This window comes from Lampetra planeri, chromosome 1, assembly GCF_965212315.1.
Source record: "Lampetra planeri chromosome 1, kcLamPlan1.2.h2, whole genome shotgun sequence".
Classification (NCBI taxonomy): Eukaryota; Metazoa; Chordata; class Hyperoartia; order Petromyzontiformes; family Petromyzontidae; genus Lampetra; species Lampetra planeri.
Genome location: NC_136107.1, coordinates 1,943,850 through 1,967,310, shown reverse-complemented (window position 1 = coordinate 1,967,310; position 23,461 = coordinate 1,943,850). Strand labels below are relative to the sequence as shown.

Here is a 23,461-nt window from a genome sequence, read left to right as displayed (position 1 = left end):
ACACCTGTGCGTCTCCCTCCTCCTCCGCCGCCGCGTACGTCTCGGAGACTCGGAACGCACGATGGTCTACGTGGCCGACAACAACCAGGTCCGCGGCCTGTCGCCGCAGCGAGCCCACGCGCGCTACACCCAGGTGCTGCTGGGCGACGACTCGGTGCGCGTCCACTCCATGGGCGTGCACGTGCGCACCGCCCGCCTCTTCTGGACCAACTGGCACCTGGGCAGCATCTCCTCGATGGAGCTGCGCCCCGACGCGGGCCGGCCTCGCTCCGTGCGGGACGACACGGCCGCCGTCGTGAGGCTCGAGGCACGTGCGGTCGGGGCCGTCGGTGCTAACAGACTGTTGTTGTTATTGTTGTTGTTGTTGTTCGCAGAAGAGCCTCGCTGAGTCTAGAGACTCTTTGTCAGGAAGGGGCCCCGCTAAGTTTAAGCAGTTAGGAGGCTTCATTCGCGACGAGTTATCAAATTAAGTGGTTTGCGAATGATTTATTAAATTTGGACCACGACGTCCGCACACAATGGCCGCCCCCCTCTTCGTCGAATGGCATCACGGCATCTTTAACATCCACCGTGAAACACCCGTCGCATCTTTTGTGGTTAATACACGAGAAGTATTAACCAGGTCAGCCCACGAAGTTCGGTACCAAGCGTCGAACGTGCTGCCGCTGAGCCATGCGACCACTCCCACTGCTGCTGCTGCCCTTGCGCTTGACGGACAAAGGGTCACGGTGCCTGCCACCCCAGGCGGTCACTCGCAACAGTCCATGACCCCGCAGCAGAGAAGGCCGTGCGCATCTCGATTCGGTGTGCCGAGGCCGGCCAATCGCCGTCTGGGCTCCCCCGCATGGCCTGCCGTGACACGCAGCTGTCGCGGTTGGAGGCCAGCAATGCCCAGTGTCCCCAGCTCTCCGTCTTACATGGCCGGACGGCGAATGATCGTCTCTCGGCAATCTCGGGGTCTCCGTAGTTCAATCCCGGCAGGCGGCAGCTAATGTGGTGAGGCTTTACGAAAGATCACCACTGCAGGCGTCAGGGATCCTTTGATGATGTACCTTACGTGGTGGACAAATACTGGCCGCTGCTTCAGGAAACGTGTAATTTTCACCGCTGGCCCAGGTCGGCCACTCGAGAGACGTGCGCCATCCCAACCCCACGTGGGTAGCGAGACACTCGGACAGACTCTCGCGCACCCTCCACCACGCGTGGTGCAGATCCCGGGGCTGAGGACTCCGAGCGGCGTGGCCGTCGACTGGGTGGCGGGGAACCTGTACTGGACGGACTCGGGGCGGGACGTCGTCGAGGTGGCGCAGCTGAGCGGGCAGAACCGCAAGACGCTCGTCTCCGGCATGATCGACGATCCGCATGCCATCGCGCTCGACCCCGTGCGCGGGTAGGAGAGTCGCTCGCTCGCTCGCACGCACGCACGCGCACCACGATGCGTGCGCGCACACGACACGAACGCGCCCGGCGAGGCGAGCGCACGCACGCACACACGCAGGCGTGCGCACACGCAAACGCGAGCCCGCACGCGCGCTTAACTGTTGTGTTCAGTTTGTATTCCTTCCCCCGCACCTTCGATTAGCACGGCTGGCTACGTACTGTACGAAAGATGTTCAACATATGTGCATACATATACACGCAGGCGGACGAGTACGCTCGCGCAGACATTCGTGCCGACACAAGCGAGCGGACACACACGCAAGCATGCACAATTAAGAGCATAAAACACACGCAACCTCACAGGCACAAGCAAACAGACTAAACGCAGACGTACACGTTCACAATGCAGAGAGAAGCGTGCAGAAATAGGCACCTGCCCACCCACACGCATGCACTTAGTGGACACTCGTCACAGTCTTATTCGTGGATGGTATAGTTTCTTTGCAGGCGCCTGTAATAATTCAATGTCATTTACATGATTTATGTATGCATATTGTACTTCTTTCGCACCGTACGTGCTAATCGGAGGTGCGGGGGAAGGACAACAAAGTAAACAAAGATTTAGAAAAGCAGCAACGCTAAAAACGCGCTGTTTTTGCCGATGGCAGGAAGATGTACTGGTCGGACTGGGGGAACAACGCCAAAATCGAGCAGGCCTCCATGGACGGCACACGACGGCGCAACTTCGTGGAGGACCGAGTGCAGTGGCCAACGGGTGAGGAGCCGGGCTCGCCGGCGGCGCGCAACAGCGGCACACGCGGGGGGGGAGGGGGCGGTTGACACCTCGAGCTTCCGCGAACGTCGAAGTGGCGGTCATGCGAGCGTTCCGTGCGACGAGCAGGTGCTAGTGGGGGGGGGGGTTGCAGGTTTGCGTCTCGGCAACATTGCGCTATAAATGTTCGCGGAGCAGCGCTGTGCTCGTGCGCTCTGTGATCTACATGCCTGCCCCCCCCCCCCAAGCCTCCCCTCGGGAAAAAAACTTGCGTGCTGCTGGCAGGCGTTGGGGCCCTTGAGAGATGAGTCACGAGTTTAGGAGGTCGTCTTCACATGAGGAGAGGAGCACCATTTGAGGTCGTAAAAATAAAATCCTAACAAAAAGTGCTCGATCCAAAAATCTTTCGCGTCATCGCGTTCCAGCAGCACTTTTTGTTTATCCCTCCGTGCGGCGCGGGTCACGGTGAAGGTAACTTAGCCATGCTGCACCATGCCGGTCTTGCGCAGGTTGTCGAGGACACGAAGCGCAATCCATTACAACAGTCAGTTTTGCTACGCTGCCCTCTGTCATAGTAAACAAACTCAAATGGCAAACGTTCGTAGCCGTTGCCGAAATACTGGCGGCAGGAGCCAGACGCGTGCGCTCTTTGTCCCCACCTCCTCTCCATGCGCACAGGACTGGCCGTCGACTACATGAACCAGCGCCTCTACTGGGCGGACACGAAGCTCTCCGTCATCAGCAGCATCCGACTGGACGGCACCGACCGCGTGGTGGCCGTGAGCATCAAGCAAGGTGACCGAGCGCCGCGAAACGGATGCGCCCACGTCTGTTCAACGCGTTGGCTTTCGCGAGCAATGTTATTCGTAATAAAGGGGGGTTGGGGTGGGGGGGGTTATATCACGTAAACATAGAAAATGTGTCGTCGATACGGAACGTCGTCTTGTGCTCCGGGGCGTCGGAGATGCGTTGGGCGGCCAAGAGATCCGTGGCGAATGTGACGCAGGGCTCCTGCACCCGTTCGCCATCGACGTGTTCGAGGACCACATCTACGGCGTGACGTTCACCAACAGCCGCGTCTTCCGCGTGCACAAGTTCGGGAACGGCACGGTGGAGTTCCTGACGATGGGCCTGAGCCACGCCACCCACGCGCTCGTCTTCCACCCGCTCAAGCAGCCAGAGGGTGAGACGCGTGCTCAGCTTTACGACCCCACGACCGCCAAAGACAAAGATCCCCCCGTGTAGCCTTAACAGACTGTTGGGGCAAGTGCTGTTAGCGAGCACCTACGAAGGCCGGCACGGCACACGAGGGGGTGGGTGGCCAGCACCACACCCGGTCGCCTTTGTCTCCCCAGTGGCGATGTATACACACCGCACCTGGTACTCAATTGATGTTGATTCGACTTAGGGGGAGGCCCAGGACTGGTTCAGATAATCGTTACCGGTGTTGGCCGTGAAATCGAACTCGGGTCGTCGAGTTCATAGCGCAGCGTGCTTAACCGCCACCCGACTGCTCCCCGGACCACAACCACCGCACCCACGATCGCCACCGTGCAGTTGCACACTCGCAAACACATACCTTGCATGCTCGCAGCCGCGGTCTGGCACGATTGCAGGAAGTGCAGATTAGGTCACAGCCATCATATCAAGCAACCGATGATCTTAAACCTGCAACCAGGTCCAATGGGATACAATTATCTCTTGCTTATCTCATCAGAAATGGCTGGACCTTCGCTTTGAGTGCCAGAATTAAGGGGAAAACCCTATTCTCATGCTCGACTCATAATTGGCGAGTTCAAATTCCTTAATCTGGGGGTCAACTTGGACCGTCGCTATTCCAGGATCAATGAGTACCACCCTGTGGGAAGGCATTGGGGTCATTGTTGAGAGAGCCTGGCGCCAGCTGTCAGAATATTTAATTCCGACCGCCGGCTCAGGCCCACCAACCGAGATGACCACCGCCCCGTCGTCAACGTTCATTTCGAGATGCTGCGTTTCTCTGCTGCACTTGCATCGGCAGTGGCGAACCCGTGCGAGAGGAAGAAGTGCGAGCGGCTCTGCCTGCTCAACCCCAATGGGGCCACCTGCAGCTGCCCCAACGGACGCTCGCTCGTGAACGGCACCTGCGTAAAGATGCCCACGCCCACCACGCCAGCGGACTCGGACTGTGAGTGCCCACCACGTGGGCCAACACGCGCCAACACGCGGCAACACGCGGCAACACGCGGCAACATGCGCCAACATGCGGCAACATGCGCCAATACGCGGAAACACGTGGCAACACGCGCCAACACGCGGCAACATGCGCCAACACGCTTTAACACGCGCCAACACGCGGCAACACGCGCCAACACGCGGCAACATGCGCCAACACGCGGCAACACGTGCCAACACGCGCCAACACACGCCAACATGTGCCAACACGCGCCAACACGCTCAACCGCCGCTACCGGTCCGCCACCGTGGCGCGAACCCACGGCAGAAACGGGAAGGCCACGCACATGCTCTCGATAAGCGGAAACTCACCGTAGCCGGCGGGATGTTGTTGCCACCTCTCCACCCCAGTGGGTCGCGAGTCTCATGCATGATGTTCTTTGTGACAATCCACCCACTGCGCCCTCAAGCGCTGGATCACAGCAGCCTCGTGGCACCACGCAGAGATAATACCCACCGGATTGTTTTTTTCATGGTTTCATACCAACGCGCATTTTTTTCTCTCGAAACTACAAATATTGAAGCCCGCTATTGATGTGCGGATGCGTGGCGGGGTAGCATGGCAAGCGGGTCATGAACTTTACGGAGTGTGCGTCTCTCCCTTGCCCCCTTGGCAGCACCAATCCAGGGCCAGTGCACCCTGCTGTGCGCCAACGGCGGGAGCTGCTTCCTCAACGAGCGCCGGCAGGAGAAGTGCAAGTGCCAGGCGCAGTTCACGGGGGAGCGCTGCGATAACGACCAGTGCACGGAGTACTGCCGCAACGGCGGCACCTGCACGGCCTCCCTTTCAGGTGCACACGTGTGCGTGCGTGCGTGCGTGCGGGCAGTTGTAGGCAGTCGGCAACCAGCAACAGCATAGGGCAGAGGTGCGACGCCCACAACAATGAGCAAATCGCCGGGCGGCTAAAACGCAGTGAGTTGGCACAGTCGGGAACGCAGGTGGTGCATTTGCCAGTCATCTCAGCCGATCGGTGGAACCTCGGTTGGTTTCTGCGACTTCCTACCAGCGAGCCTCCGGCACTTGAGGTGGCCTCAAGGAGCACCTAGCCTGCCACAAGCGTCGCAGTGATGTCATCGCCACATCGTGGTGAAGGGCGGCTGCGGTCGTTGCGTGCGATCAGGGATCGGTGGCCTAGTGATTAGCGCACTGTGCTCTGAACTCTACAGCTTGAGTTCCATTCCCGGCCATGGATGACATCAGTGGTGAGTGGCCCTCCCCGGGGTCAGCTTCGCCTTAAATGAGTAACTGGCACGATGTGTAAGTGTCAGCACTGAGGAGACAGAAGCAAGAAGGCGTGGTTCCCGCCTCACCATCTCCTCGTGCACTCAGCTGGTTTCAATAGGTTTCGATAGGTTTCAATAGTTTTAATTTAAAGCTTTCGTGACTGCAGGGATTCATCTTCTTGGTTCTTTCGGTAAAGTCACGTAGAAGGGAAATAATAAAATAATAAAAATAAAACATAATAAAATGATTCTCACAACGTTTCGGCCACAACACCGAAAACGTCGTGAGAATTTTATTTTATTATGTTTTATTTGTATTAGTTTATTATTTCCCTTCTACGTGACTTTGCCGAAAGAACCAAGAAGAGGTTTCAATAGGTTTCAATAGGTGTTCGCTAACAGTGCCTTGCACCAAGTCCATGTGCACAATGCAGGAGATCTTTGTGGTCGTTGACTCGACCTTGAACGAGTGTGTGCACATCAGCAGCAGGGAGACAAAGGTGGCCAGGTGTGGCGTTGGCCGCATGAGTATGTAGATATGTAGAACTTCTTTCGCACCGTACGTACCCAACCGTTTTAATCGGAGGTGCAGGTGAAGGACAACAAACTTCACACAAAAAGCAGTTCTAATGAAATGAGTTTTCAATCTACATTGGAAAGTGGATAGCTCCGGTGGCTTCTTACTATCGAAAGGAAGAGCGTTCCAGACGGCCGCAGAAACGCATCCGAAAGCGCGCGATGCGGTGACCGCCGTCTTTGTTCCATGGCCAGCCAAAAACCGCCGTGAGGAGTTCGCGCGATGACTCATGCTCCTTGACGCCCTTGTGAATGCACGTCGCACACACGTGCGTCCAGTGTGGTGCGGTGACGTGGAGGGTCTATCCGCCTGCCACAGTAATGCGAAGTCTTCACTCCCGGCTCGGGGCCACAAAAAGCAATGAGGAGGATTACCCTGAGAGATTTGAGCAAGTGGACACTCTTGACGAGCAGTGGCTGATTGGCTCCGGCGCAATCCTTATCCACGGGCATCTGTCACGGCTCATCTCACGAGAGTCTCGTTCACCTTGCCCCAGGGTCCAGTCTAAAAAAGACGAGCACTCCGTGCGAAATGTGTTGACGGACTCTGCCGACAAGTGTTCCAAGGCCAGAGCAGGCGTCGCATAAAATGCTCGATGGCACAGCGTAATGAGACTTTCACTGGCACGCATCTCGATGCTGCTCCCAGGTTTATCCCGTGTGCCAAAGTGACCACGACGTGGCTTCAAGCAAATGCACGGCTCGCGTGCGTGCACGCGCGTGTGTGTGTGTGTGTGCTCACGAGCGCGATTCGTCTCTTACAGGAGTGCCAACGTGCCGCTGCGTGAATGGATTCACGGGCACGCAGTGCGAGCGGAAAGTGTGCGAGGGCTACTGCCTGAACGGCGGCTCGTGCAGCGTGAACCTGGGGAACCAGCCCACGTGCGGCTGCCCGGCTCCCTACACGGGAGAGAAGTGCCAGGCCAGTGAGTGTGCCCGCACCTCCTGTTTGTAAACAAGCAGACACGCAGGGGCGGCGACTTGGCACCAGCAGTTGCACGTTCGCCGCTCGTTGCAGAGGTTCGCGGTTCAATTTTGGCAGGCCGCGCTGGTTAATACTGTGAGCGCGTGTTAACCATAACCGATAAGATACGCGCCAGCTATATTATTCGAAGACGAGTTGACCATTGTGTGCCGAGGTTATGAAGTTTGCCAAATTAGATTTTATTTTTTACACAAATTATTTGAATGGTAAACTCACATCAATTGTCCCCCCCCCCCCCCGCCCCACCACAAAATAAACTTGGTAGAATCCTCATAAAAGACACTTTGGAGACTTTTCTGGCTTAACAAATGTAATGCTAATAATAATAACAGTAGACATACACACGCATCTTAAGAGTTTCCCTTCACCACGAGGACACCACGTCAAAGTCTTGTGCCGCCAACGCAAGTGTGGCAACGCAACCTCAGGCGCACCTTCCACAACCACGTCAATAATGACAAAGATCCCTCGTATAGCCTTAACAGACTATCGGGGCAAGTGCTGTTATCGAGCACCTATGAAGGCCGGTACGGCACACGAGTGGGTGGGTGGCCAGAATCACGCCCGGCCGCCTTTGTCTCCCAAGTGGCGATGTTGACGCAACCTCACCAGGTGCTCAATTGAGACCGAGTCGACCTAGGGGAGGCCCAGGACCGGTTCAAACAATCGTTATCGACCGTGAGCGCAAATCGTGTCGCCGCTGCCCGCCGCGTCGCCGCTCCCCTCCCTCGTCAGTGCGCCGCCAACAGCCGTGCCGGTGGCGGCCGCGGCGACACCCTTCAATGTGTCTCTTCATTGCCGCGTGCCGAAACCACCCCTTCCCTACCCACTCACGACCGCTCCCCCCCCCCCCGCCCCGCCGCAACGCACCCGGGCAGCCGTGTGCGACGGCTTCTGCCTGCACGGCGGCAAGTGCGTCCACAGGGGCGGCAGGCCGGCGTGCGAGTGTCCCTCCTACGCGACGGGCGAGCGCTGCGAGGACATCGGGGCGTGCGTCCACTGCCAGCGTGAGCAGTGCAAGGTCGACGAGCGCACGGGCGAGGCGTTCTGCGAGTAAGCACCCTGGCACCCCCCCCCCCACCACATCTCTCCCCCACCCCACCTCTCCCACGCACGTCGAGACACTGGGCTGTGGAGGTCAAGGGAACGCGTGGGGCGCGACGCACCACGCGCGTGACCTTGAGCGTTCGCGGGAACGCTCCCAGACGCGACTCGGTTCACGGAGCGTGGCTTTTGAAGGGGTGGCCGCGATCGTCTTACGAGCCGGGCTCTGTCCCGAGGGGGAAACTTTGCGAATCACGTGACGGATGATTGTTATTGGAAACGTTGACTCGTCTCATTTGTTGTTCAGCTGCACCGGACTGGACTGCATCAGCTGTCCGAAGTTCTGCAACTACAATGGCCATTGCTCCACGGATCTTGAAAGCAAGAGCCGGACATGCATGTGAGACACGTGGTCGCCTTGTGCCTCACCCCTGGTGTGGGTGGGTGGGGTGGGTGGCTTGCGAGTTGATGTGAAACAGATACAAGGGCTGCCTTGACTATGGCACAATACTCAGCGTGGTACAGTAGCCAAATTGAGAAGTTGCTTGCAAAGTTTAAATTGTTAGGTTATTTTAATATATTTTTTTAATGGTATATACAATTAATCCAGACTTATTCGTGAAGATGCACAAGTCACAGTGACACAAAACAATCCTGACTTTGTTTCAACATAGCCAGTTATATTATGTATCAGTGGGCGCCACGGTGGTGAGATGTTAACTACCTCGTCTGGCATGCAGGAGGTCGTAGGTCCGATCCCGACCCTGAGGCCTGCTGTATATTTGGAGTTTTCATGCTCTCTCTCACCGTGTTCGCGTGGATTTTTCTCCGGGTCCTCCAGTTTTGCCCTCCACATTTAGAATCACCATCACGCGTTTAGAATATTTGACTACTATACATTTCGGCATGATGAGCCACTTCGTTGAGCTATCGTTTGTGGGCAGGTCGCTTCTGAAAAAGAGCTACATAGCTCAGTGGGCCTCACCTGTCAAGTAAAAAGTAGTTGTAGATTAGTTTAGCATCGTGAAAGTTTCTTGGGAAAATGTAACATATGTCAGGAGCCCCATTTCTATTTTGAATGTGAAAAAACATTTGACCTTTCGAGCTCACTGAAGGAGATACACCTCGATGCCACATTTGCTTCCAATTGAAAATCTACCTTTCTGTAACGGCAGATGCGATGCGGGTTTCAAAGGCCCCCGCTGCGACGAGAAAGTGAACCCCTGCGACTTCTACTGCCAGAACGGCGGCTTCTGCGAGCTCAAGTCCAGTGATGAGCCAATGTGCAGGTGAGTGCCTCGTGCTGCGGAGAGCGCCCCGACCGCTCTGACCCTGATACCCAGCCCTGCTGTGTGCCTCCACCCACACACCCCCCACCCCCTCCACCCACACACCCCCCACCCCCTCCATCCACACACCCCCCACCCCCTCCACCCACACACCCTCCACCCACACACCCCTCACACCCTCCACCCACACCCCCCCACACCCTGCACCCACACACCCCCCACCCCCTCCACCCACACACCCCCACACCCCCTCCACCCACACACCCACACACCCTCCACCCACACACACCCTCCACCCACACACCCCCCACACCCTCCACCCACACACCCCCACATCCTGCACCCACACCCCCCCACACCCTCCACCCACACACCCCCCACACCCTCCACCCACACACCCCCACATCCTGCACCCACACCCCCCCACACCCTCAACCCACACACCCCCCACACCCTCCACCCACACACCCCCACACCCTCCACCCACACACCCCCCACACCCTCCACCCACACACCCCCACATCCTGCACCCACACCCCCCCACACCCTCCACCCACACACCCCCCCACCCCCTCCACCCACACACCCCCCACCCCCTCCACCCACACACCCCCCACACCCTCCACCCACACACCTGCCACCCCCCTCCACCCACACCCCCCCCATCCCCTCCACCCACACACCCCCCATCCCCTCCACCCACACACCCCCCACCCCCCTCCACCCACACACCCCCCACCCCCTCCACCCACACACACCCCACCCCCTCCACCCACACCCCCCCCCTCCCCCTCCACCCACACACCCCCCCACCCCCTCCACTGACACCTGTGTTATATGTAACACAACTGACTACGCTACGTTCATCATCGCGATGAATCTATTTCTCCCCACCGCTGGCCATGCTTGATCGGGCCGTGCGTCGTCTCAGTTATCCGTGGGCTCGCGTAACCAGAGTAGACGGTGGCGCTGCGCATTCCCCGACATGTCAGCACGTGCTGCTCCTTGCCCCACCAGGTGCCAGGTCAACTGGGAGGGTGTCCAGTGCGAGCGGAGCGCCCTCGGCAGGTCCACGGGCAAAGAGAGCAGCAGTGAGTGCCGCCCAGCGCCACCCATCTCGGTGTCTCAGCATCTCACCGCACAGTCGCTGTTACATTGTTTGTGTGGCTTTATTTTGGGGATTTTGAGGACGGTTTGATCTGGCCATGTTTGTTTGTTGTAGTACAGAGTTGGCCTGATAACTTTAATCTACATTGTCTTATGGTTGTTGTGGTTTGACTTGCATCCCACTGGGATTTTTGCACGCAGCGTTGAAATGCGGTGTTTTTTTCTGGAAGGCTTTGCTGTTTTTTTCCAGGATTTTTCTGTTGCGTGTAGTCACTTTAAGATGTTTCTTGTTCATGTTTTTGTTTTGTTGCGGTTGCACCCGAGTCTAGAGCCGCATTGCTCACAGGGTTTTATCTAATTAATGAAGCTGAAAACTGAAACTGAAACTGAACCGCCACCGCCGCACCCACCCATTCCATATCCGAGCAGCAATGATGGAAGTCGAGTCCACATGCCGTGGCAATGCCGCAAAACCTTTTTGACATCTGGTCACACGCTCAACCCATGTGTTGCCGGTGGGGGGCGGTGCGACGTGCGGTTGTGGGGAGGGCTGATTGATGCCGCCTTTCAGGACCACGTAAATCCTTTTCGTCGCGTGTCTGTGTCAATGGCGAATGCAGAAACCCTGCCCGTGGCGGTGTCCGTGGTGCTGCTCATACTGGTGCTCGTGTTTGTCCTGGCGTTCCTCTGCTACAGAAGGCGAGGGAAGCGGTGAGTGGAGCTCAATATTTTTCTAAGCCACGAGTTTCGGTATTGCAGGGGGGTCGGCTGGTCAGATTTTATTTCTATCCACGTAATGATATTCCGTGCCTCTCCTCTGGTCACATCCACTATCCTCATATCTAGTCCATTTCTCCCTCAGTCTCCCTTAACCCATTGAGTGTAACACCGAGTGGCGCTCCATGTTCCTGACCGAAACTTAGTGTTACTCTCCAAAGGGCCTTGGGACAGAATGGCTGTGGTCATATCCACATAGTGAAAAACCAGGCCCAGGATACACCTCGATTCCACACAGCACTCCTCTAAGGCCTCCAAATCAGCCCGCTGGGGCCTCTAGTAAATGCCGAGGCACTCGTCAATTTAATGTTCTCTCTCAGGTTGCAGCCACGACTGTGCACCTTCAACCCTTTCGTGCAGGTTCTGGTTTGTGCTGTCCGTGTGTCCATACAAGTGGTCGTTTAAATGAGGCCAACAGTTGACCACACGTGAAATGGTCACGGCGTGTGACCCGGGGTCGCGCTGCGTTGCTCCCGGCACAGCGCCAAGGCCTTCCAGCACCGCCGCATGACCAACGGCACCATGAGCCTGGAGATCGGGAACCCCACGTACAACATGTACGAGGGCGAGGCGGAGGCGGAGGAGGAGGACGTCGGGGAACTGCTCAACACCAACTTCACCCTCGACCCCAGCAAGGTCAGCGGTGACGTCGCCCACTCGACAGTCGTTTCCGACTCTCGCTCGGCGCGCGTGGATCGCTCGGGCCCGGCCGGCGGGGCTCTCTGCGGGACATGTCTGCGTGATCAGAAGCAGCGGTACCGCTACGAGAGAACTACCGAAGGAATAGCGATGAGCAGTCGTAGTGGCGATGTAATGGAATGTCGCGGGAGTGTGGTCAAAGTGCTATCAGGAAGAAAATTTAAGAGAGGAGGGACACACGAACAAGATTAATCAATAATGACGCGGACATCGGATTGAGCACCCAGAGGTCGGTGACCAAGGGGGATGACCCCAAGAGATGAAACTTCAAGAGGTCACGTGTTGACTCTGCGGCAGTTGTAGAATTTGGCGTTGGCGTGGGTCACACCACAGTGCAGTCGCACCAACAGCACACATCTTGCGGCGATCTCAGTCCAGAAACGGCGCCGTTGGGCAGACGTTGATGAATTATGTTTCAATTCCCGAATGTTCTTCACGTTCACCCTGACGTCGGTGTGCCGTTGTCCGCAGACAACGAACTTCATGAACCCGGTGTACGCCTCGCTTTACCTGGAGGGGCCGAGCAGTCGGAACTCGCTGGGCAGCACGGACGAGAAGAAGGAGCTCCTCACCAAGGCCGGCACGCAGGGAGTGCCACGGGAGCCGGTGGCGTAGCCCCGACTCCCCCGTCCGCTCCCCGCCACGCCCGATTGTTTTCTACTGCACTGTACAAAATGTACAAATCCAGAGCTACTTTTGTATAAGAATACAGTATTATGGAAACAGAAAAAAGATGAAATGTTCCTCTGTTTTTTTTTATCATCGGTTTGGCACTACCTCTCTGTGATTGTTTGCCTTATTGGCTTCACGAGTTGCAGGAGACTTTGATGATGACCGTTTCGGCCCAAACCAATGGCACTTGGAGGAGTGGGTGTGCGCCAAGGGACGGTATCGCAGCGGTGAGCACGCCGCCCTACGAACCCAGCGACGCAAGTTCGATTCCCGCTCACAACCAACATCCGAACCGGTCGTGCGCCTCCTCTAGGTCGACTCGTTATCAAATGAGCACCCGACGCGACGTGTAAACAACGCCACTGGGGAGACAAAGGCGGCCGGGCGCGGTCCTGTCCACCAAGCCCCTTCGTGCGCCGTGCCGGCCTTCATAGGTGCTCGCTAACAGCGCTTGCCCCAACAGTATGTTAAGGCAATACGGGGGATCTTTGTCTTTGCTTGCCAAGGGTAGTGAGTTTATCAGTGCAGTGGGCGCCAGCCAATCAAGGTACATGCCAGGGAGAAGCATGTGCCATCGTTGGCGGAACCGGATCCTGCCGTGGAGAAAATTGAGTGAATCGAGGTCCTACTCCAGCGGTGGCAAAGTCGAGTAGCTGGATTCTAGATTTGAAGCTTTCGTGACTGCAAGGAATCATCTTCTTAGGTTTTTTCGGTAAAGTCACGTAGAAAGTAAAATAAAATAAAAAACAAAAATCACGACGTTTCGGAGGCAACACAAGTCTCCGTCATCAGGTGGGACCGTCACAGCCAGATTAGCTGTACACTTGATACAGCTAATCTGGCTGTGACGGTCCCACCTGATGACGGAGACTTGTGTTGCCTCCGAAACGTCGTGATTTTTGTTTTTTTATTTTATTTTACTTTCTACGTGACTTTACCGAAAAAACCTAAGAAGACGAGTAGCTGGAGTTAATCCACTTGAAGCGATTGCCGATCAGGTGGACAAATCGGTTTAAAATAAATGCATTCAATACGAGCAAACATGTATAGTACTGCCACGGACATTAAATAGAATTGGCAGTGGATGGGCAGTAGAGTAATATCGCTACCGGACGACTGAACCTTGAACAACGATGTAACAAGACACTGTTATATTTTACACGGTAAATACTTGCAATTAAATGTGCCATGTTTTATATACGATAATTGTAAATGATTTTTAAAGTACTGCTGTGTACCTTTGTAATCATTCCATGTCTAGATTTTCTGCTCGGTAATTTTATTATGGAATCATAGAATGCTGATAATGTATACGCTGTTTAGAGGAATCAATTTTAAATCCCAAAAATGTTGAAATGTGTGACTGTTGTGCCAGTGATTGGAATGAGTCATTGCACTGTGTAACTTGTGTATGTGTGGGTCAGTGAATATGCGTGCATGTGGCGATAGCAGAAGTGTAGCGGTTAGCGAGCTGCACTACGAACCCGGGGACCCCAGTTTGACTCCCGCTCACGGTCAACACTCGTGACGATTATTTAAACCGGTCCTGGGCCTCACCTAGGTCGACTTAGCCGCAAATGAGTACCTGGTGCGGTGTGTTAACACTGCTACTCGGGAGAGAAAGGTGGTGCTGGCCACCCACCCCCTCCTGTGCCGTGCCGGCCTTCATAGGTGCTCGCCAGTAGACACTTGCCCCAACAGCCTGTTAAGGCCCTACAGGATGATCGTTGTCTTTTGCGTGCGAGTGTGCGCAAATTTGTGGGCCCAATTCAAGTTGCCGTTTTGGCTGCCATCATGTCACTTGTTGGCAAGAACAATGGCTGCTATCACACGAAAATCATCAAGATTCCAAATTCTGCAATTCATGTATGGCAGATAGCATTCTAAAACGCACCTATCTCACAATGGGATTGCACATGCCGGAATTCAGAATGTGAGGCTATTTGTTGGCCCATGCCACTCCTTGTGTCTACATGAGTGATGACGATTGTGTCTGGGTGTGCGAGGGGGATTTTCCGGTGTCTGTTGTGGAGTCAAGTCTTGGATTGCTTTTCAGTTCAGCGTTTGGCTGTGGAAAGTTAACGATTTAGCTTTGATCGTTTACGCCAATATATATAATGTTACTGAGATTAAGGTTTTAACAAAGTCAACATGGACAGATGTCTTATTTCAATAGGTTGGGTTTTAAATGCGTGAATTGCTTTTTGAAAATTGTGCTTTTACTACATTTGTAAAATTGCAAATTAAAAACCATGCAAATTCCAGAGCTTTGTTTTCGACCAACATCATTCCAAGTGGTTGACGATCGTGACGGATTCTATCGCTGGGTTTTTTTGTTTTAAACCAAAAAGAACGCTTGTATGAACAAACAGCAGTGCTGCTGTGCAATGCCACTGAAAGGCGTTTAGTGTGCATAGTCTTGTTTTAGAATAGTGTAGTACTTGTATTTTACTTTTTTAAGAACGCACTGGGCGACGCGGCTGTGCGCGCTCTCCGGCTCCGGGTTCTCTGGCGACGAATGATGCTCTCGTTCGTTTTAAGAACACTTGGATTTAGAGCAAAGTTTTCAGACGAATGTCATTTACTGTACAACAAAAGTATTGTAACTCTGGAAAATCAATTGCTGACATTTCCTTGGTGGGAAACTGGCCAAGTTTTGCAGCGTATTGTATATTTTTGTTTCCAACAGACACGAGCAGAAAAGTGATTTATTTTTCTACCAGCAAATGAATGAGGCCCTCAGTGTTGCGGAAGTTTGCATTTGAGACACGTTTCGGGAGAGACTGTAGGGAGCGCTGTGGCCACACCCAAGGGGACACCCGCACCTTCGGTTATCACGGTTGTCTACTTTCGATGCGAAAGAAATTCAACAAACATACGTAACATAAGTCGTTCAGACCCATCCCTCCTTACAGGCCCTTCCTGGACATTAACATCCCCTTTGTCCACCGCTCTCCTCCCTTGAATTGTTCTCGCCCTGAATCCTACGTCTGCAATGAATATGGACCAGCTGTGTTACATTGCAGTGGACTCGTTACGTGGGTCCACTGCAGGACGAGGGCGTCCCCACGCTTTGCCTGTTGTGGGGCGTTATTTGACCCGTAATGTGCCGTGCTAGTCCGTGCGGGTTGGTCAACGTTTGAGAGCAGCATGGACCTGGGGGCACTGATCTGTCTGAAAATCAAGGCCGTAGCCATGGAGTCAACATTGGGGGGGGACCAAATCTTCCAGGGGGTATGGGGGTTCCCCCCCCCAGAAAAAAAATTCTAAATTTGAAAACGAACTTTTTGTCTAAAATATTAAAAAAATCACTAACATATAGGATGGACTTTTTATTCATTTTTTACAATAATGTCTAATAGTGTATTGTATTGCATTGCTCTGTTATTTTTTTACCTTTTCTTGTTTCATTATATGTAGTGGCAGACATTAGGGATTAATAAAGTACAACCATAACCACAATCATATAAACAGAAATCCATTTTATAGCAAAAAATTGGGGGGGGGGGGAACATTTTGAGCATATTTGCATATTGGGGGGGGGGGGGGTGTGTCCCCCCCAAATGTTCTATTATAATTACGGCCTTGATGAAAATACAGTACAATGATGGCTCTGCTGCCCTCTCCTGACCACCGCACTGCCCCGCAGCTGCCTATAGCAACCTGGCATGCACAAGCCTCAGAAATTGGATGAATCTACCGCACCGTGTAACAACTGGTAAAAGTGTGAGCTGGGTGCAAGACAGCGTTGCTGTGTTCTACGGTGCATTCATTCATTCAGAGTCCAAAGTCTTGACACATTCCAAACAACTATTTCCTAAAAATACCCAGACAGCCGAAGATCTTTCAACATCGCCCCCGCAATTGCCACTCGCACCCAGCATCTCGGCAGACTTGTCGTTTTTAGCACGAATCCCCAGCGGCCCTTAACCGATGCAGGAAGGGGGTAAATTTGCTCCCATTTTAGCAATTCCCAGGTTGCCGCTGAGACAGAGCTCACGGCAGTCGGAGTCAGCAGAGACGCGGGCCCCTCTCATCCTCAAGTCTTCCCAACAGCTGCCAGACTCGCCGGAGAGGTCTATCTGACCCCCCAGGTGGCTCTGACAGCTCATTTAAAACATTCCCAGCGTTTACATCATTTACCAGATGGCGCTGTTTATACGAACTCTTTCAGTTGATCACTGTAAAAGAAAGAAAACACCTATTAACGTGTGAGTTATGGTCAAGTCATGATGATGGTCTAGCAAGTAACTGTTCAACTTTCAAGGAGGAAAATGTCGCATAAAGGGTCCAAGGACAGTGCATCATATGTCTACAGCATTCCGATTTTTAAAAGGGTATTCTAAGGAAAACGACAGACTTCCTGGAGGAACCCAAATGCATTTTAATGAAGCAGAAGTTGTCAGGCATGAGCCTGGCCCTGGCATCTCTCATCAGGCTCTACAGACGTTGCGAAGGGCCGACTGCCAAGCGAGTAAACATGGACCAATAATAATCCACCCGCAGCATGTCTCCTGCGAAGACGCGTGCGGTAAATAGAAAGCGTCAGCTGCCCGACCTACAGACCAAGTCGAAGATGCTGGCGGTGCACTCTGCAGTCACTCCAAAGCTAGCGAAGGGACCATCTGTGTGCTTCTTCTTTTTTACTCTTAGTTTTTTCGGTAAAGTCACGTAGATAAAAAATGAAATTAAAATTAATAAAAGTAATAATAGAAGTAAAATAATAAAAAAGCAAATCTAGCTGTGACGGTCCCACCTGATGACGGAGACTTGTGTTGCCTCCGAAACGTCGTGATTTTTTATTATTTTATTTCTATTATTACTTTTATTAATTTTAATTTCATTTTTTACCTACGTGACTTTACCGAAAAAACTAAGAGTATGAATCCTTGCAGTCACGAAAGCTTCACATCTAGAATTCTTTTTTGTTTTATTCCAAAAAGCCGCGACTGACATTGCCACCAACAACAAAAAACACGTCTCTGTTTAAACACATATCTCGGCTTTGTCATTGGCTTCACAGTCCCCATTGACGACGAAAGAAGCATGATCCCCTTCTGCAGATGTTCCCCATTCGTGCCACTTATTCTATATATTTTTAAACAAATTTCGCCAAGCAACAAGAGCCGTAAAACCCCGCGAAATCTGACCAGGCCACGACCTCGCCCGCCGGTTATAAGCAAATAATTATATTATTCTCTTTCCGTGTGATTATTTACCAAGTGTGGAACATAGTGCTTCGTTTTTTTTCTCCCGCCCCCTTTGGTCTCGCCATTTCGCGTTTTAAAATCAACAAGAGGGCTCGTTAGAGAGCGACAGAGAGAGAGAGAGAGAATGGGACCTCCAGCCCCGCAAATCACTCCGAACAGCAGCGGGGCCGCGGAATGCGAGGGCCTTGTGGGACCGCGACAAAATAACGGCGCTCACCACACGTGGTTCGTTGTTTTTGTTTCATGATTTAGGGGAACCAATCTACCGGATGGCATCGGGGGGGGGGTGGGCGGGGGGTAAGAAAAAAATACCCTTATATGCGTTACCTCTTTCAGGTAAGCGGCTTATCGCGGGTTAAATCGATGGCTGCCTGATTTAGGTGCTGTTTATTGTGAGTAACTCGGACACTTCGATCAAAAAAATGTCCGTGACAAATTCCAGACGCGTACGACAAAGCTCGGGCCGCTTCAAGCGCCGCTCGGTGCAGGAGGCGCGTGAAACATTGGCGATATTTGAGAACTGTTATGGGAAAATCCTGATCATGGGGGGGGGGGGGTGGGAGGGTGGATATTGCTCGCGGATTAGTGTGACAAATGGAGGACGGTGAAAAGCAAGTTTTCAGGCAACGACAAACACATTTACACGGGCCAAATATTAGACGCCTTATGAAGACTCATGAGTCAATTATGATGATCATACTCCATGACGGAAATACCTTTACAAACAACAGAGTAATGGTTTTAATATGGGGAGCTACAGAAACGAAATATTGTTTTAATGTGCTTCTGTACTCTTAAGTTGACTTTGTGTGTGACGATGCTTTGGACCCCCCCCCTAATAGTGGAATGGCTGCCCCATCAATTCCCAAGTCCCCCTACCGCGTGGATAACGTTTTAGAAAGAAAAGAAAAGAAAAAAACATCGTCTCCCTCTGAATAAGGACGAACATTTCCCGGCAAGTCTGGAATGTAATGGAGTCCGCTGGCCTGTCTCCGTCTGCGCTCTTGCACAGAGCCATGTGTTCTGTGCAAGAGTCAAGTGGCTGTACATTTGCTCAGGCTGCGAATGTCTTAGGCGCTTTATAATTCCCCTCCGAGCGATAGTACGGAGAGGTGAACGTGCAAGTAGTTCCGTGGCTGCGGCGCTGTACATTTTTGCGCTCAATCTCTCAGGAGATGGCTTCCTTAACGCTGACCTTTGTCCAAAGTCAAAGACAAGGCTCTTTTGTGAAACGTTATTTTCAACCGGGGGATCAAATTTAATGAACCCAGCTTTAGAAGCACGCAGAGCTGACTTATTCCCCCCGACGGCAGCCAGTGTTATGATGACATTCTCAGACCCTTAGGGGCCAACATCTGCTCAGCTAAAACCGTGCCTCTGCCACCAGAGGCTACTGAAGAAAACAAACCTCGCACTGAGACCTACGCGGAAATCGCCTGCGACGAAGCCACCCAAGTGGTCATCCACTCCACAGACGGACAGGGCGAGAAGTCCACTCTCCGTGCTGCTGTGCACGCACGGAGAATCGATGGCGTCACAAGGCGCGGGCAACTTTTTTGCGCCGTGTTTTAATTATTTGCTTGTAATGACGGAGGAGGGCCCCTTGAACGAGCAAACTCTTTTTCAAGTGTGACCCCTGGGGATGGGGGAGGGGGGGGGGACACTGATATCGCTACGGCTTTAGGAATGTAACGGCTTAAACGTGTTCCTTTGGCAAACGATGGGAAATACGCAAGTAATTTAAATGTCCTTAAAAGACTCGCATATTGGACACTGTAAGAAATTGATTCATAACGTGTTTGGAGAGTCGCGTGTTTGTTACTACGCTGAAAGTGGAGCACGTGGATCAGAGCAGAAATGAACAGCAGACGTCGTTTGCAAGCGGGCTCGGGAAGGACATTCCTAGCAGCGGTGATGGTCAGTGGAGATGATGGGATGACATCAGCTCATGGAATGTTGCATTCAAAGACCATGAGAGGCGGTGAGGATAACTTGGGGAGGCCTTCATCTAGCAGTGGACAGATCACTGCGAATTATGATGACGACGAATGTGTTTATAATAAGGCTTTTTCTTTATCCAACAAAGCCTGAGTGTTTAGAAGCTTTCTGGGAGGGTCCTGCAATCAAAATGTTTGACACATTATTTCATAAGTTGTGCGTCTGAAGTTCGTATTTAGTTTCATACTTTCAAGTTTCTCCGAAGTCGTCAAATCTTCTCCACAATTTCCCCGTTTGTATTTCCAGACAGACGTAACCGAATCCTTGCCCCGTATCGAAACACTTCAAATCTTGGCAGGAAGTTGCTGGCACATTGCCAGCGAGGTAAGGGCACCACGGGAGCGGTGTGAGAAGATTGTGTGGGGGGGGGGGGTGACGTGAGCACCGCGAACTCCTCCACACACCATCAGCTCTGCCCGCCCCCCCCCCCGTCTCAATCGTTCGTTCTACCTCTACTCAGAACGCTGACGTGGTCACCTCATGGCTCCAGCCAAGGGCCCTCCAAGCCAGACTGACATCAAAGCGCGGCTTTAAAGTCGGCGTTTTCTGGGTTCCTGTGATTTTTGCCACGAATGTCGAAAACGCTTAAAGGCCAAACCATGAGGTAGTTTAATATAATTGAACAATCACCATCGCACAGAGCACCCGAATGTAAATCACTCTTTATTTTCAGTGTAATTTTTTTTTACATTCCGATGTACTATATCATTACAGCTATACAATACTGGCAATTACCGTAGTCTTGTGATGTTTGACATCGTTGCATTGTGGAATTACTTTGAGGGCAATATAATAATCACAGCCCATTGTCGATGCATTGCTGGATGAGATGCCTCCCCTCGGCGTGCGGGTTGTCTGACCATACTTCACCACACTGGTCAGCGTAGCCAGTCGAGGTATCACTCGCCACTCGTGTTAGAGACGGGGCCCCCTGCTCAATTCATGGCGCAGTGTGCAAACCGCCGTGCCACCACTCCCCTACGACTGTGATTGCCAGAGCCATAGAAAGCCCCCCACCACTGCAAACGCGGGCTGCGTGTACGCGATCATGGTGCGGGCATTGTGGTATATACAGTAAAACCTTGGATTGCGAGCAGAATTCGTTCCCGAAACGTGTTTGTAATCAAAAGCACTCGAATATCAGTTGTGATCACGTGACGCTCGGCAGACAAAGCGTAGACGTACTACAGTACTCGTGTTGCAAGACCTCGCTCGTTTATCAAATTACAATTTTTTTTTAATTGCTCGTCTTGAAAAACACTCGCAGACCAAGTTACTCGCAATCCAAGGTTTTACTGTAATATACAACATTCTGTGGACAAGTATCCTGTGCGGGGAGGGTTGTGGGAAGGGGGGGGGGTGGCGATAGGGGACAGCGGGGGGGGGGTTAGTAGTTAGGGGGCATCCTCGGAGGGGTCCCCTCGAGCAGTGGGTACGTCACGCGAGCTGCCTCTGTCCCAATTGTGAGCAGTGACCTCCGCCCCTTGAGGTTCAGACGCAGCCCTCGGTTGTTGCTGTCGCGGTCATTTAGGAAGCACGGCCCCGAAGCGTTAAGCCTTCGCTTATTTGACCTCCAAAGTCTGGGAGAGTTCATGACTAGCGCGGCTACGACAGGAGATCGATGGTGTGTGTGTGTATATGCGGATTGTTAATAACATTTAAAACTGAATGCACTGGGCGACTTTCAGTAGCAGCCTCTGCAACTCGCACGTACATTGATCAGTGGTTGGGGATACAGTTGGCAAAGCGAGCCGCATATCTGAGCTTTTAAAAAATTGCTTTCATTCGCACACAGATGGCCTTATTCAGGCAGGGGGGGGGGGTAGCAGCTGATGGTGGTGCCCTCCCCAGCTCAAATCCTATTACACGAAGCCTCCCTGAGTTAATAAGATGATTGCCGGTTGCGTTAAACTGAGACCCACCGTTTGGGCGGAATGCTCTTGCTAATACCATCTGGCAACGCCTGAACTTTTGCTCGCGAGATGCAGAAGGTCTGAAACCCGTAACAGAGTTTTGCCGGGCTTCAGGAAAGTGCTGTTGGATATATTTGGGCTGGAAAGCCAATCGGCCGATGAACGGAGACATACACTGTACGTTATTCACGTGGAGGCAGTGTCAGAGGGACAAGGGTCTGTTTCTGTACCTTATATAACACCCAGGTCGGGTAAACGTCTCAACACCTCATCAATTCCATAAGAAAATGTTACTGATGCTGCGTTGGTAGCGGTGCCACAAACACAATGATCAACAACAACAACAACAAACCCAACACGCTCGTGACCAACACCGTTACCTTAAAGGAAAATACAAATATATAATCGGCGACGTTTCGGGCAGTGAGCCCTTCATCACAGCGCATGGCAGTCCCGAATACAAGTGTCTGTCCTCGAAGGCTCGGACGCATTGGCAGCGCGAGCTGGATCGTAACTCACACGCCTGGCCATGTCGGGGCAGCCGATATCATCATCAAGTTGCTGGTGTTGCCGCCGTGGACGGTGAGATTGTTCCATCGACTTCAGACAACTTCCATTTCCACCCCCCCAAGAGTGAACACGTGGACTTGAGTGCTTCATAGACATGACGTGCGCTGTCCCATACTGATGAAATGCATCTGTGCGGCTGTATGTTGAACTTCTTTCGCAGCCTGTGTAAGCCAGCCGTGCGAATCCACTGCACGCACTCACGCCTCATTGTTGACATGTGAACATGTGCGGTGATTTCTCGATCCACTGCTCGATGATAGCATCATCTTTGTGGGGTGGTGGTTTATTTTGACCATACTTCACCACACTGGTCAGCGCGGGCTGATCAAGGCGAGCACGCACGGCAGCTGGGAGCATAGACGGACAGTACAACAATTGATGTCGCTGCCACTGCTCCTCTTCAACACACAACGTAGCAACAAGCAGCCTATAGCACCTGGGTTGATGCACGCTAGTTGCAGGGACCTTGCTACTTTTAGCCCTTGCTACGCAGCATCAGCATCACCTCCATAATCATAAACTTCATCATAATGTCCTTTAATATTCATCTCCATGGTCATCTTAATCAGCATCTCAATCATCCTCATCTGTATAATTATCATTGCCATCATCATCATAATCAGCATCTCAATCATCCGCATCTGTATAATTCTCATTTCCATCATGATCATAATCAGCATCTCAATCATCCTCATCTGTATGATTCTCATTGCCATCATCATCATAATCAGCATTTCAATCATCCTCATCTGTATAATTCTCATTTCCATCATCATCATAATCAGCATCTCAATCATCCTCATCTGTATAATTCTCATTTCCATCATCATCATAATCAGCATCTCAATCATCCTCATCTGTATAATTCTCATTTCCATCATCATCAGCATCATCATCATCAGTCGGCGCTTCGTGCGCACCCGCAGGGTCCCGCCTCCCGTTGCTCCGCGCCCACTCCTCCTCCTCCCCCCACCCACCTTCCTATTCCTCCTTCTCCTCCTCTCCTCCTTCTACCCCCCCACCGGCCTCCC

At 52.7% G+C, this 23,461-nt stretch overlaps 1 protein-coding gene across 2 annotated transcripts in view; it reads left to right on the top strand.

Moving 5' to 3' along the window:
* The window catches only part of LOC144726318 (prolow-density lipoprotein receptor-related protein 1-like), a 267,656-nt gene extending 254,138 nt beyond the window's left edge, over nt 1–13,518 (top strand). For both annotated transcript variants that reach the window (XM_078605048.1, XM_078604959.1), the window contains exons 77-91: nt 48–307; nt 1,212–1,390; nt 2,049–2,155; nt 2,831–2,947; nt 3,159–3,335; nt 4,173–4,319; nt 4,984–5,157; nt 6,931–7,092; nt 8,030–8,204; nt 8,503–8,595; nt 9,371–9,484; nt 10,502–10,575; nt 11,212–11,302; nt 11,851–12,004; nt 12,539–13,518. In XM_078605048.1, the coding sequence (XP_078461174.1) occupies nt 48–307; nt 1,212–1,390; nt 2,049–2,155; nt 2,831–2,947; nt 3,159–3,335; nt 4,173–4,319; nt 4,984–5,157; nt 6,931–7,092; nt 8,030–8,204; nt 8,503–8,595; nt 9,371–9,484; nt 10,502–10,575; nt 11,212–11,302; nt 11,851–12,004; nt 12,539–12,682 (2,168 nt within the window). In that variant the 3' untranslated portion in view covers nt 12,683–13,518. The remainder of the gene's footprint in view (nt 1–47; nt 308–1,211; nt 1,391–2,048; nt 2,156–2,830; nt 2,948–3,158; nt 3,336–4,172; nt 4,320–4,983; nt 5,158–6,930; nt 7,093–8,029; nt 8,205–8,502; nt 8,596–9,370; nt 9,485–10,501; nt 10,576–11,211; nt 11,303–11,850; nt 12,005–12,538) is intronic.
* Nucleotides 13,519–23,461: the final 9,943 nt, after the last annotated feature.